The sequence below is a fragment of the Anopheles funestus genome, assembly GCF_943734845.2.
Source record: "Anopheles funestus chromosome X unlocalized genomic scaffold, idAnoFuneDA-416_04 X_unloc_27, whole genome shotgun sequence".
Taxonomy (NCBI): Eukaryota; Metazoa; Arthropoda; class Insecta; order Diptera; family Culicidae; genus Anopheles; species Anopheles funestus.
In genome coordinates this window covers 42045-56134 of record NW_026045151.1, presented here as the reverse complement: position 1 = coordinate 56134, position 14090 = coordinate 42045, and the positions used below count along the sequence as shown (strand labels likewise).

The window sequence follows — 14090 nt, the reverse complement described above, 5'->3', positions numbered from 1 at the left end:
GAGTTATAAGCATCCAAAGTGGCAAAATGAGGAATTTTTTTGGAAAAGTTGAGAAAATGTTAAGTCTTTGTACCTCAAATAACTTTTTCCACAGACAACTTAGCACATCGGCGTAGAATAACTTTTGGTAGCTAATGACCAGATCTATCCAAATATGTGCTACAATTGAAGATCCATTGGAAACTGACCGAGTTATAAGCATCCAAAGTGGCAAAATGAGGAATTTTTTGGAAAAGTTGAGAAAATGTTAAGTCTTTGTACCTCGAATAACTTTTTCCACAGACAACTTAGCACATCGGCGTAGAATAACTTTTGGTAGCTAATGACCAGATCTATCCAAATATGTGCTACAATTGAAGATCCATTGGAAACTGACCGAGTTATAAGCATCCAAAGTGGCAAAATGAGGAATTTTTTTGGAAAAGTTGAGAAAATGTTAAGTCTTTGTACCTCGAATAACTTTTTCCACAGACAATTTAGCACATCGGCGTTGAATAACTTTTGGTAGCTAATGACCAGATCTATCCAAATATGTGCTACAATTGAAGATCCATTGGAAACTGACCGAGTTATAAGCATCCAAAGTGGCAAAATGAGGAATTTTTTTGGAAAAGTTGAGAAAATGTTAAGTCTTTGTACCTCAAATAACTTTTTCCACAGACAACTTAGCACATCGGCGTAGAATAACTTTTGGTAGCTAATGACCAAATCTATCCAAATATGTGCTACAATTGAAGATCCATTGGAAACTGACCGAGTTATAAGCATCCAAAGTGGCAAAATGAGGAATTTTTTTAGAAAAATTGAGAAAATGTTACGTCTTTGTACCTCGAATAACTTTTTCCACAGACAACTTAGCACATCGGCGTTGAATAACTTTTGGTAGCTGATGAGCAGATCTTTCCAAATCTGTGTTACAATTGAAGATCCATTGGAAACTGACCGAGTTATAAGGATCCAAAGTGGCAAAATGAGGAATTTTTTGGAAAAGTTGAGAAAATGTTAAGTCTTTGTACCTCGAATAACTTTTTCCACAGACAACTTAGCACATCTGCGTAGAATAACTTTTGGTAGCTAATGACCAGATCTATCCAAATATGTGCTACAATCGAAGATGCATTGGAAACTGACCGAGTTATAAGCATCCAAAGTGGCAAAATGAGGAATTTTTTAGGAAAAATTGAGAAAATTTTAAGTCTTTGTACCTCGAATAACTTTTTCCACAGACAACTTAGCACATCTGCGTAGAATAACTTTTGGTAGCTAATGACCAGATCTATCTAAATATGTGCTACAATTGAAGATCCATTGGAAACTGACCGAGTTATAAGCATCCAAAGTGGCAAAATGAGGAATTTTTTTGGAAAAGTTGAGAAAATGTTAAGTCTTTGTACCTCGAATAACTTTTTCCACAGACAACTTAGCACATCGGCGTAGAATAACTTTTGGTAGCTAATGACCAGATCTATCCAAATATGTGCTACAATCGAAGATGCATTGGAAACTGACCGAGTTATAAGCATCCAAAGTGGCAAAATGAGGAATTTTTTTTGGAAAAGTTGAGAAAATGTTAAGTCTTTGTACCTCGAATAACTTTTTCCACAGACAACTTAGCACATCGGCGTGGAATAACTTTTGGTAGCTAATGACCAGATCTATCCAAATATGTGCTACAATTGAAGATCCATTGGAAACTGACCGAGTTATAAGCATCCAAAGTGGCAAAAAGAGGAATTTTTTTTGGAAAAGTTGAGAAAATGTTAAGTCTTTGCACCTCGAATAACTTTTTCCACAGACAACTTAGCACATCGGCGTAGAATAACTTTTGGTAGCTAATGACCAGATCTATCCAAATATGTGCTACAATTGAAGATCCATTGGAAACTGACCGAGTTATAAGGATCCAAAGTGGCAAAATGAGGAATTTTTTGGAAAAGTTGAGAAAATGTTAAGTCTTTGTACCTCGAATAACTTTTTCCACAGACAACTTAGCACATCGGCGTAGAATAACTTTTGGTAGCTAATGACCAGATCTATCCAAATATGTGCTACAATTGAAGATCCATTGGAAACTGACCGAGTTATAAGGATCCAAAGTGGCAAAATGGGTAAAATTTTACGGGGCAAAGCCAAGGGTAATTTTTTTTATCCCTCTAATAACTTCTAGCACAGACATTGAATCGCTTTGTGATGTACGGATGAAATGTAGCAAACAGTTGGAACTACCCATAAAATCTTAAAGATTGACGATCCAATGTATAGAACCGGAGTAATGTGCGATACATGGTGAAAAATCGAGTGAAAAATTAACTATAAACTGTTTTTCCTCAATAACTCGAATACTAGACGTCGGAGGGGGGTGCCGTAGAACAATTTTTTGTAGCCCTTGAAATTACCTTTCGAATGATATATAGTGGTTTTTTGGTCAAAAAGTGACCCCGAGACTAGTAACCCTCCATACACAAAACCGCCTAAAAAGTTTTGGTTTTGCAAAATTTTGAAAAGTGCGTCAAAAATTTTTTTTCAAAAAGTACCAAATCGTGATCAGAACTCACTATAGACCATAAAAAGTGAAATCCGATGGTCATTTGCAACACTTGGTCAATCGAGAAAAATTTCACTTTTTTACTAGAGTCGGGTACCCTGAACGAAAAATCGCTCAAGTGATGGTTTTTGGCCAATAACTCGAATACTAGACGTCGGAGGGGGGTGCCGTAGAACAATTTTTTGTAGCCCTTGAAATTACCTTTCGAATGATATATAGTGGTTTTTTGGTCAAACAGTGACCCCGAGACTAGTAACCCTCCATACACAAAACCGCCTAAAAAGTTTTGGTTTTGCAAAATTTTGAAAAGTTCAAAAAAATTTTTTTTTCAAAAACTACTAAAACGTGATAAGAACTTACTATAGACCATGAAAAGTGATATCCGATGATAATTTGCAAAAGTTGGTAACTAGTAAAAAAATTCACTTTTTTACTAGAGTCGGGTACCCGTACATTGAACATTTTGCATGGAAGACAACACTTGGTGCACCAAACTTTGTACCGCGAATAACTTTTTTGCCCGGCATCGGAGCGCATGGTCGTGGAACAACTTTTTGTAGCGCGTCACGAGACGCATCTAATTCTGAAGAAAGATCGAGAAAATGTTGAAAATTGGCCGAGTTATGGCAGGTGAAAGAAAAAGCTTAGGTCGCGAATAACTTTTTTGCCCGACATCGGAGCACATGGTCGTGGAAGACTTTTAGCTTGCATTTATCGAGATCTATCCAAATCACAAAGAAAATCCAAAATCGGTCGGTAAATGACTGAGATATAGTCAAAAATAGAAATTGAAATGCGAATCGCGAGAAATCAGCCTGAAGGTAGGCAATTCGTATAAGCCATTCAAAGTATTAGAAGCTACTTTTTCGAATAACTTTTTCCACAGACAACTTAGCACATCGGCGTAGAATAACTTTTGGTAGCTGATGAGCAGATCTTTCCAAATCTGTGTTACAATCGAAGATCCATTGGAAACTGACCGAGTTATAAGCATCCAAAGTGGCAAAATGAGGAATTTTTTAGGAAAAATTGAGAAAATTTTAAGTCTTTGTACCTCGAATAACTTTTTCCACAGACAACTTAGCACATCGGCGTAGAATAACTTTTGGTAGCTGATGAGCAGATCTTTCCAAATCTGTGTTACAATCGAAGATCCATTGGAAACTGACCGAGTTATAAGCATCCAAAGTGGCAAAATGAGGAATTTTTTAGGAAAAATTGAGAAAATTTTAAGTCTTTGTACCTCTAATAACTTTTTCCACAGACAACTTAGCACATCGGCGTAGAATAACTTTTGGTAGCTGATGAGCAGATCTTTCCAAATCTGTGTTACAATTGAAGATCCATTGGAAACTGACCGAGTTATAAGCATCCAAAGTGGCAAAATGAGGAATTTTTTTAGAAAAATTGAGAAAATGTTAAGTCTTTGTACCTCGAATAACTTTTTCCACAGACAACTTAGCACATCGGCGTAGAATAACTTTTGGTAGCTAATGACCAGATCTATCCAAATATGTGCTACAATTGAAGATCCATTGGAAATTGACCGAGTTATAAGCATCCAAAGTGGCAAAATGAGGAATTTTTTAGGAAAAATTGAGAAAATTTTAAGTCTTTGTACCTCTAATAACTTTTTCCACAGACAACTTAGCACATCGGCGTAGAATAACTTTTGGTAGCTGATGAGCAGATCTTTCCAAATCTGTGTTACAATTGAAGATCCATTGGAAACTGACCGAGTTATAAGCATCCAAAGTGGCAAAATGAGGAATTTTTTAGGAAAAATTGAGAAAATTTTAAGTCTTTGTACCTCTAATAACTTTTTCCACAGACAACTTAGCACATCGGCGTAGAATAACTTTTGGTAGCTGATGAGCAGATCTTTCCAAATCTGTGTTACAATTGAAGATCCATTGGAAACTAACCGAGTTATAAGCATCCAAAGTGGCAAAATGAGGAATTTTTTAGGAAAAATCGAGAAAATTTTAAGTCTTTGTACCTCGAATAACTTTTTCCACAGACAACTTGACACTTCGGCGTAAAATAACTTTTGGTAGCTGATGAGCAGATCTTTCAAAATCTGTGTTACAATTGAAGATCCATTGGAAACTGACCGAGTTATAAGCATCCAAAGTGGCAAAATGAGGAATTTTTTAGGAAAAATTGAGAAAATTTTAAGTCTTTGTACCTCAAATAACTTTTTCCACAGACAACTTAGCACATCGGCGTAGAATAACTTTTGGTAGCTGATGAGCAAATCTTTCCAAATCTGTGTTACAATTGAAGATCCATTGGAAACTGACCGAGTTATAAGCATCCAAAGTGGCAAAATGGGTAAAATTGTAAGGTCCAAAGCCAAGGGTAAATTTTTTTATTCCTCTAATAACTTCTAGCACAGACATTGAATCGGTTGGTGATGTATGGATAAAATGTAGCAAACAGTTGGAACTATCCATAAAATCTTAAAGATTGACGATCCAATGTATAGAACCGGAGTAATGTGCGAAACTTGGTGAAAAATCGAGTGAAAAATTAACCATAAACTGTTTTTGGCCCATAACTCGAATACTAGACGTCGGAGGGGGGTGCCGTAGAACAATTTTTGGTAGCCCTTGAAATTACCTTTCGAATGATATATAGTGGTTTTTTGGTCAAAAAGTGACCCCTAGACTAGTAACGCTCCATACACAAAACCGCCTAAAAAGATTTGGTTTTGCAAAATTTTGAAATTGTCGACAAAAAAATTTTTTCAAAAAGTACCAAATCGTGATCAGAACTCACTATAGACCATAAAAAGTGAAATCCGATGATCATTTGCAACACTTGGTCAATCGAGAAAAATTTCACTTTTTTACTAGAGTCGGGTACCCTGGACGAAAAACCGCTATAGTTGCGGTTTTTGGCCAATAACTCGAATACTAGACGTCGGAGGGGGGTGCCGTAGAACAATTTTTTGTAGCCCTTGAAATTACCTTTCGAATGATATATAGTGGTTTTTTGGTCAAAAAGTGACCCCGAGACTAGTAACGCTCCATACAAAAAACCGCCTAAAAAGTTTTGGTTTTGCAAAATTTTGAAAAGTTCAAAAAAATTTTTTTTTCAAAAACTACTAAAACGTGATAAGAACTTACTATAGACCATGAAAAGTGATATCCGATGATAATTTGCAAAAGTTGGTAACTAGTAAAAAATTTCACTTTTTTACTAGAGTCGGGTACCCGTACATTGAACATTTTGTATGGAAGACAACACTTGGTGCACCAAACTTTGTACCGCGAATAACTTTTTTGCCCGGCATCGGAGCGCATGGTCGTGGAACAACTTTTTGTAGCGCGTCACAAGACGCATCTAATTCTGAAGAAAGATCGAGAAAATGTTGAAAATTGACCGAGTTATGGCAGGTGAAAGAAAAAGTTTAGGTCGCGAATAACTTTTTTGCCCGACATCGGAGCACATGGTCGTGGAAGACTTTTAGCTTGCATTTGTCGAGATCTATCCAAATCACAAAGAAAATCCAAAATCGGTCGGTAAATGACTGAGATATGGGCAAAAATAGGTTGAAACGTGGCACCGGGGTTGAACGGGGTTGAAATAGGTTGAAATAGAGGTTTTTCGCGAATAACTTTTGTGCCCTACGTCTGAGCACATGGGTGTAGAATACTTTTTGGTAGAATTTCACGAGATGTAACTAAAACAGAAGAAATTTTGGAAAAATGTTGAAAATTCACCGAGTTACATCGAAGAATAGGTGCAAATGTGAACATTTTGTATGGAAAACAACAGTTGGTGCACCAAACTTTGTACCGCGAATAACTTTTTTGCCCGGCATCGGAGCGCATAGTCGTGGAACAACTTTTTGTAGCGCGTCACAAGACGCATCTAATTCTGAAGAAAGATCGAGAAAATGTTGAAAATTGGCCGAGTTATGGCAGGTGAAAGAAAAAGCTTAGGTCGCGAATAACTTTTTTGCCCGACATCGGAGCACATGGTCGTGGAAGACTTTTAGCTTGCATTTGTCGAGATCTATCCAAATCACAAAGAAAATCCAAAATCGGTCGGTAAATGACTGAGATATGGGCAAAAATAGGTTGAAACGTGGCACCGGGGTTGAACGGGGTTGAAATAGGTTGAAATAGAGGTTTTTCGCGAATAACTTTTGTGCCCTACGTCTGAGCACATGGGTGTAGAATACTTTTTGGTAGAATTTCACGAGATGTAACTAAAACAGAAGAAATTTTGGAAAAATGTTGAAAATTCACCGAGTTACATCGAAGAATAGGTGCAAATGTGAACATTTTGTATGGAAAACAACAGTTGGTGCACCAAACTTTGTACCGCGAATAACTTTTTTGCCCGGCATCAGAGCGCATGGTCGTGGAACAACTTTTTGTAGCGCGTCACAAGACGCATCTAATTCTGAAGAAAGATCGAGAAAATGTTGAAAATTGGCCGAGTTATGGCAGGTGAAAGAAAAAGCTTAGGTCGCGAATAACTTTTTTGCCCGACATCGGAGCACATGGTCGTGGAAGACTTTTAGCTTGCATTTATCGAGATCTATCCAAATCACAAAGAAAATCCAAAATCGGTCGGTAAATGACTGAGATATGGGCAAAAATAGGTTGAAACGTGGCACCGGGGTTGAACGGGGTTGAAATAGGCACCTTACTCGGTGGACACAAATCGGTACATAAAACAGGTTTTTCGCGAATAACTTTTGTGCCCTACGTCTGAGCACATGGGTGTAGAATACTTTTTGGTAGAATTTCACGAGATGTAACTAAAACAGAAGAAATTTTGGAAAAATGTTGAAAATTCACCGAGTTACATCGAAGAATAGGTGCAAATGTGAACATTTTGCATGGAAGACAACACTTGGTGCACCAAACTTTGTACCGCGAATAACTTTTTTGCCCGGCATCGGAGCGCATGGTCGTGGAACAACTTTTTGTAGCGCGTCACGAGACGCATCTAATTCTGAAGAAAGATCGAGAAAATGTTGAAAATTGGCCGAGTTATGGCAGGTGAAAGAAAAAGCTTAGGTCGCGAATAACTTTTTTGCCCGACATCGGAGCACATGGTCGTGGAAGACTTTTAGCTTGCATTTGTCGAGATCTATCCAAATCTAAAAGAAAATCCAAAATCGGTCGGTAAATGACTGAGATATGGGCAAAAATAGGTTGAAACGTGGCACCGGGGTTGAACGGGGTTGAAATAGGTTGAAATAGAGGTTTTTCGCGAATAACTTTTGTGCCCTACGTCTGAGCACATGGGTGTAGAATACTTTTTGGTAGAATTTCACGAGATGTAACTAAAACAGAAGAAATTTTGGAAAAATGTTGAAAATTCACCGAGTTACATCGAAGAATAGGTGCAAATGTGAACATTTTGTATGGAAAACAACAGTTGGTGCACCAAACTTTGTACCGCGAATAACTTTTTTGCCCGGCATCAGAGCGCATGGTCGTGGAACAACTTTTTGTAGCGCGTCACAAGACGCATCTAATTTTGAAGAAAGATCGAGAAAATGTTGAAAATTGGCCGAGTTATGGCAGGTGAAAGAAAAAGCTTAGGTCGCGAATAACTTTTTTGCCCGACATCGGAGCACATGGTCGTGGAAGACTTTTAGCTTGCATTTGTCGAGATCTATCCAAATCACAAAGAAAATCCAAAATCGGTCGGTAAATGACTGAGATATGGGCAAAAATAGGTTGAAACGTGGCACCGGGGTTGAACGGGGTTGAAATAGGTTGAAATAGAGGTTTTTCGCGAATAACTTTTGTGCCCTACGTCTGAGCACATGGGTGTAGAATACTTTTTGGTAGAATTTCACGAGATGTAACTAAAACAGAAGAAATTTTGGAAAAATGTTGAAAATTCACCGAGTTACATCGAAGAATAGGTGCAAATGTGAACATTTTGTATGGAAAACAACAGTTGGTGCACCAAACTTTGTACCGCGAATAACTTTTTTGCCCGGCATCGGAGCGCATGGTCGTGGAACAACTTTTTGTAGCGCGTCACGAGACGCATCTAATTCTGAAGAAAGATCGAGAAAATGTTGAAAATTGGCCGAGTTATGGCAGGTGAAAGAAAAAGCTTAGGTCGCGAATAACTTTTTTGCCCGACATCGGAGCACATGGTCGTGGAAGACTTTTAGCTTGCATTTATCGAGATCTATCCAAATCACAAAGAAAATCCAAAATCGGTCGGTAAATGACTGAGATATGGGCAAAAATAGGTTGAAACGTGGCACCGGGGTTGAACGGGGTTGAAATAGGTTGAAATAGAGGTTTTTCGCGAATAACTTTTGTGCCCTACGTCTGAGCACATGGGTGTAGAATACTTTTTGGTAGAATTTCACGAGATGTAACTAAAACAGAAGAAATTTTGGAAAAATGTTGAAAATTCACCGAGTTACATCGAAGAATAGGTGCAAATGTGAACATTTTGTATGGAAAACAACAGTTGGTGCACCAAACTTTGTACCGCGAATAACTTTTTTGCCCGGCATCGGAGCGCATGGTCGTGGAACAACTTTTTGTAGCGCGTCACGAGACGCATCTAATTCTGAAGAAAGATCGAGAAAATGTTGAAAATTGGCCGAGTTATGGCAGGTGAAAGAAAAAGCTTAGGTCGCGAATAACTTTTTTGCCCGACATCGGAGCACATGGTCGTGGAAGACTTTTAGCTTGCATTTATCGAGATCTATCCAAATCACAAAGAAAATCCAAAATCGGTCGGTAAATGACTGAGATATGGGCAAAAATAGGTTGAAACGTGGCACCGGGGTTGAACGGGGTTGAAATAGGTTGAAATAGAGGTTTTTCGCGAATAACTTTTGTGCCCTACGTCTGAGCACATGGGTGTAGAATACTTTTTGGTAGAATTTCACGAGATGTAACTAAAACAGAAGAAATTTTGGAAAAATGTTGAAAATTCACCGAGTTACATCGAAGAATAGGTGCAAATGTGAACATTTTGTATGGAAAACAACAGTTGGTGCACCAAACTTTGTACCGCGAATAACTTTTTTGCCCGGCATCGGAGCGCATGGTCGTGGAACAACTTTTTGTAGCGCGTCACAAGACGCATCTAATTCTGAAGAAAGATCGAGAAAATGTTGAAAATTGACCGAGTTATGGCAGGTGAAAGAAAAAGTTTAGGTCGCGAATAACTTTTTTGCCCGACATCGGAGCACATGGTCGTGGAAGACTTTTAGCTTGCATTTATCGAGATCTATCCAAATCACAAAGAAAATCCAAAATCGGTCGGTAAATGACTGAGATATGGGCAAAAATAGGTTGAAACGTGGCACCGGGGTTGAACGGGGTTGAAATAGGTTGAAATAGAGGTTTTTCGCGAATAACTTTTGTGCCCTACGTCTGAGCACATGGGTGTAGAATACTTTTTGGTAGAATTTCACGAGATGTAACTAAAACAGAAGAAATTTTGGAAAAATGTTGAAAATTCACCGAGTTACATCGAAGAATAGGTGCAAATGTGAACATTTTGCATGGAAGACAACACTTGGTGCACCAAACTTTGTACCGCGAATAACTTTTTTGCCCGGCATCGGAGCGCATGGTCGTGGAACAACTTTTTGTAGCGCGTCACGAGACGCATCTAATTCTGAAGAAAGATCGAGAAAATGTTGAAAATTGGCCGAGTTATGGCAGGTGAAAGAAAAAGCTTAGGTCGCGAATAACTTTTTTGCCCGACATCGGAGCACATGGTCGTGGAAGACTTTTAGCTTGCATTTGTCGAGATCTATCCAAATCACAAAGAAAATCCAAAATCGGTCGGTAAATGACTGAGATATGGGCAAAAATAGGTTGAAACGTGGCACCGGGGTTGAACGGGGTTGAAATAGGTTGAAATAGAGGTTTTTCGCGAATAACTTTTGTGCCCTACGTCTGAGCACATGGGTGTAGAATACTTTTTGGTAGAATTTCACGAGATGTAACTAAAACAGAAGAAATTTTGGAAAAATGTTGAAAATTCACCGAGTTACATCGAAGAATAGGTGCAAATGTGAACATTTTGTATGGAAAACAACACTTGGTGCACCAAACTTTGTACCGCGAATAACTTTTTTGCCCGGCATCGGAGCGCATGGTCGTGGAACAACTTTTTGTAGCGCGTCACGAGACGCATCTAATTCTGAAGAAAGATCGAGAAAATGTTGAAAATTGGCCGAGTTATGGCAGGTGAAAGAAAAAGCTTAGGTCGCGAATAACTTTTTTGCCCGACATCGGAGCACATGGTCGTGGAAGACTTTTAGCTTGCATTTATCGAGATCTATCCAAATCACAAAGAAAATCCAAAATCGGTCGGTAAATGACTGAGATATGGGCAAAAATAGGTTGAAACGTGGCACCGGGGTTGAACGGGGTTGAAATAGGTTGAAATAGAGGTTTTTCGCGAATAACTTTTGTGCCCTACGTCTGAGCACATGGGTGTAGAATACTTTTTGGTAGAATTTCACGAGATGTAACTAAAACAGAAGAAATTTTGGAAAAATGTTGAAAATTCACCGAGTTACATCGAAGAATAGGTGCAAATGTGAACATTTTGCATGGAAGACAACACTTGGTGCACCAAACTTTGTACCGCGAATAACTTTTTTGCCCGGCATCGGAGCGCATGGTCGTGGAACAACTTTTTGTAGCGCGTCACAAGACGCATCTAATTCTGAAGAAAGATCGAGAAAATGTTGAAAATTGGCCGAGTTATGGCAGGTGAAAGAAAAAGCTTAGGTCGCGAATAACTTTTTTGCCCGACATCGGAGCACATGGTCGTGGAAGACTTTTAGCTTGCATTTGTCGAGATCTATCCAAATCACAAAGAAAATCCAAAATCGGTCGGTAAATGACTGAGATATGGGCAAAAATAGGTTGAAACGTGGCACCGGGGTTGAACGGGGTTGAAATAGGTTGAAATAGAGGTTTTTCGCGAATAACTTTTGTGCCCTACGTCTGAGCACATGGGTGTAGAATACTTTTTGGTAGAATTTCACGAGATGTAACTAAAACAGAAGAAATTTTGGAAAAATGTTGAAAATTCACCGAGTTACATCGAAGAATAGGTGCAAATGTGAACATTTTGTATGGAAAACAACAGTTGGTGCACCAAACTTTGTACCGCGAATAACTTTTTTGCCCGGCATCGGAGCGCATGGTCGTGGAACAACTTTTTGTAGCGCGTCACGAGACGCATCTAATTCTGAAGAAAGATCGAGAAAATGTTGAAAATTGGCCGAGTTATGGCAGGTGAAAGAAAAAGCTTAGGTCGCGAATAACTTTTTTGCCCGACATCGGAGCACATGGTCGTGGAAGACTTTTAGCTTGCATTTATCGAGATCTATCCAAATCACAAAGAAAATCCAAAATCGGTCGGTAAATGACTGAGATATGGGCAAAAATAGGTTGAAACGTGGCACCGGGGTTGAACGGGGTTGAAATAGGTTGAAATAGAGGTTTTTCGCGAATAACTTTTGTGCCCTACGTCTGAGCACATGGGTGTAGAATACTTTTTGGTAGAATTTCACGAGATGTAACTAAAACAGAAGAAATTTTGGAAAAATGTTGAAAATTCACCGAGTTACATCGAAGAATAGGTGCAAATGTGAACATTTTGTATGGAAAACAACAGTTGGTGCACCAAACTTTGTACCGCGAATAACTTTTTTGCCCGGCATCGGAGCGCATGGTCGTGGAACAACTTTTTGTAGCGCGTCACGAGACGCATCTAATTCTGAAGAAAGATCGAGAAAATGTTGAAAATTGGCCGAGTTATGGCAGGTGAAAGAAAAAGCTTAGGTCGCGAATAACTTTTTTGCCCGACATCGGAGCACATGGTCGTGGAAGACTTTTAGCTTGCATTTATCGAGATCTATCTAAATCACAAAGAAAATCCAAAATCGGTCGGTAAATGACTGAGATATGGGCAAAAATAGGTTGAAACGTGGCACCGGGGTTGAACGGGGTTGAAATAGGTTGAAATAGAGGTTTTTCGCGAATAACTTTTGTGCCCTACGTCTGAGCACATGGGTGTAGAATACTTTTTGGTAGAATTTCACGAGATGTAACTAAAACAGAAGAAATTTTGGAAAAATGTTGAAAATTCACCGAGTTACATCGAAGAATAGGTGCAAATGTGAACATTTTGTATGGAAAACAACAGTTGGTGCACCAAACTTTGTACCGCGAATAACTTTTTTGCCCGGCATCGGAGCGCATGGTCGTGGAACAACTTTTTGTAGCGCGTCACAAGACGCATCTAATTCTGAAGAAAGATCGAGAAAATGTTGAAAATTGACCGAGTTATGGCAGGTGAAAGAAAAAGTTTAGGTCGCGAATAACTTTTTTGCCCGACATCGGAGCACATGGTCGTGGAAGACTTTTAGCTTGCATTTGTCGAGATCTATCCAAATCACAAAGAAAATTCAAAATCGGTCGGTAAATGACTGAGATATGGGCAAAAATAGGTTGAAACGTGGCACCGGGGTTGAACGGGGTTGAAATAGGTTGAAATAGAGGTTTTTCGCGAATAACTTTTGTGCCCTACGTCTGAGCACATGGGTGTAGAATACTTTTTGGTAGAATTTCACGAGATGTAACTAAAACAGAAGAAATTTTGGAAAAATGTTGAAAATTCACCGAGTTACATCGAAGAATAGGTGCAAATGTGAACATTTTGTATGGAAAACAACAGTTGGTGCACCAAACTTTGTACCGCGAATAACTTTTTTGCCCGGCATCGGAGCGCATGGTCGTGGAACAACTTTTTGTAGCGCGTCACGAGACGCATCTAATTCTGAAGAAAGATCGAGAAAATGTTGAAAATTGACCGAGTTATGGCAGGTGAAAGAACATGGTCGGAGCACATGGTCGTGGAAGACTTTTAGCTTGCATTTATCGAGATCTATCCAAATCACAAAGAAAATCCAAAATCGGTTGGTAAATGACTGAGATATGGGCAAAAATAGGTTGAAACGTGGCACCGGGGTTGAACGGGGTTGAAATAGGTTGAAATAGAGGTTTTTCGCGAATAACTTTTGTGCCCTACGTCTGAGCACATGGGTGTAGAATACTTTTTGGTAGAATTTCACGAGATGTAACTAAAACAGAAGAAATTTTGGAAAAATGTTGAAAATTCACCGAGTTACATCGAAGAATAGGTGCAAATGTGAACATTTTGTATGGAAAACAACAGTTGGTGCACCAAACTTTGTACCGCGAATAACTTTTTTGCCCGGCATCGGAGCGCATGGTCGTGGAACAACTTTTTGTAGCGCGTCACGAGACGCATCTAATTCTGAAGAAAGATCGAGAAAATGTTGAAAATTGGCCGAGTTATGGCAGGTGAAAGAAAAAGCTTAGGTCGCGAATAACTTTTTTGCCCGACATCGGAGCACATGGTCGTGGAAGACTTTTAGCTTGCATTTGTCGAGATCTATCCAAATCACAAAGAAAATCCAAAATCGGTCGGTAAATGACTGAGATATGGGCAAAAATAGGTTGAAACGTGGCACCGGGGTTGAACG

The 14090-nt window shown here is 39.0% G+C and overlaps 1 protein-coding gene across 2 annotated transcripts in view; it reads right to left on the bottom strand.

Moving 5' to 3' along the window:
• The window catches only part of LOC125773289 (uncharacterized), an 82756-nt gene that overhangs the window by 48301 nt on the left and 20365 nt on the right, over positions 1–14090 (bottom strand). Inside the window, exon 2 of one of the 2 annotated variants that reach the window (XR_007420013.1) lies at positions 1585–4544. Coding sequence is in view for 1 of the 2 variants with exons in the window: in XM_049444320.1 (XP_049300277.1) it covers positions 3321–4484 (1164 nt within the window). In the remaining variant the exon portion in view is untranslated. Of the gene's footprint in view, positions 1–388; positions 4545–14090 lie in introns of those variants that run through there. The other variant, XM_049444320.1, reaches the window with a different exon arrangement.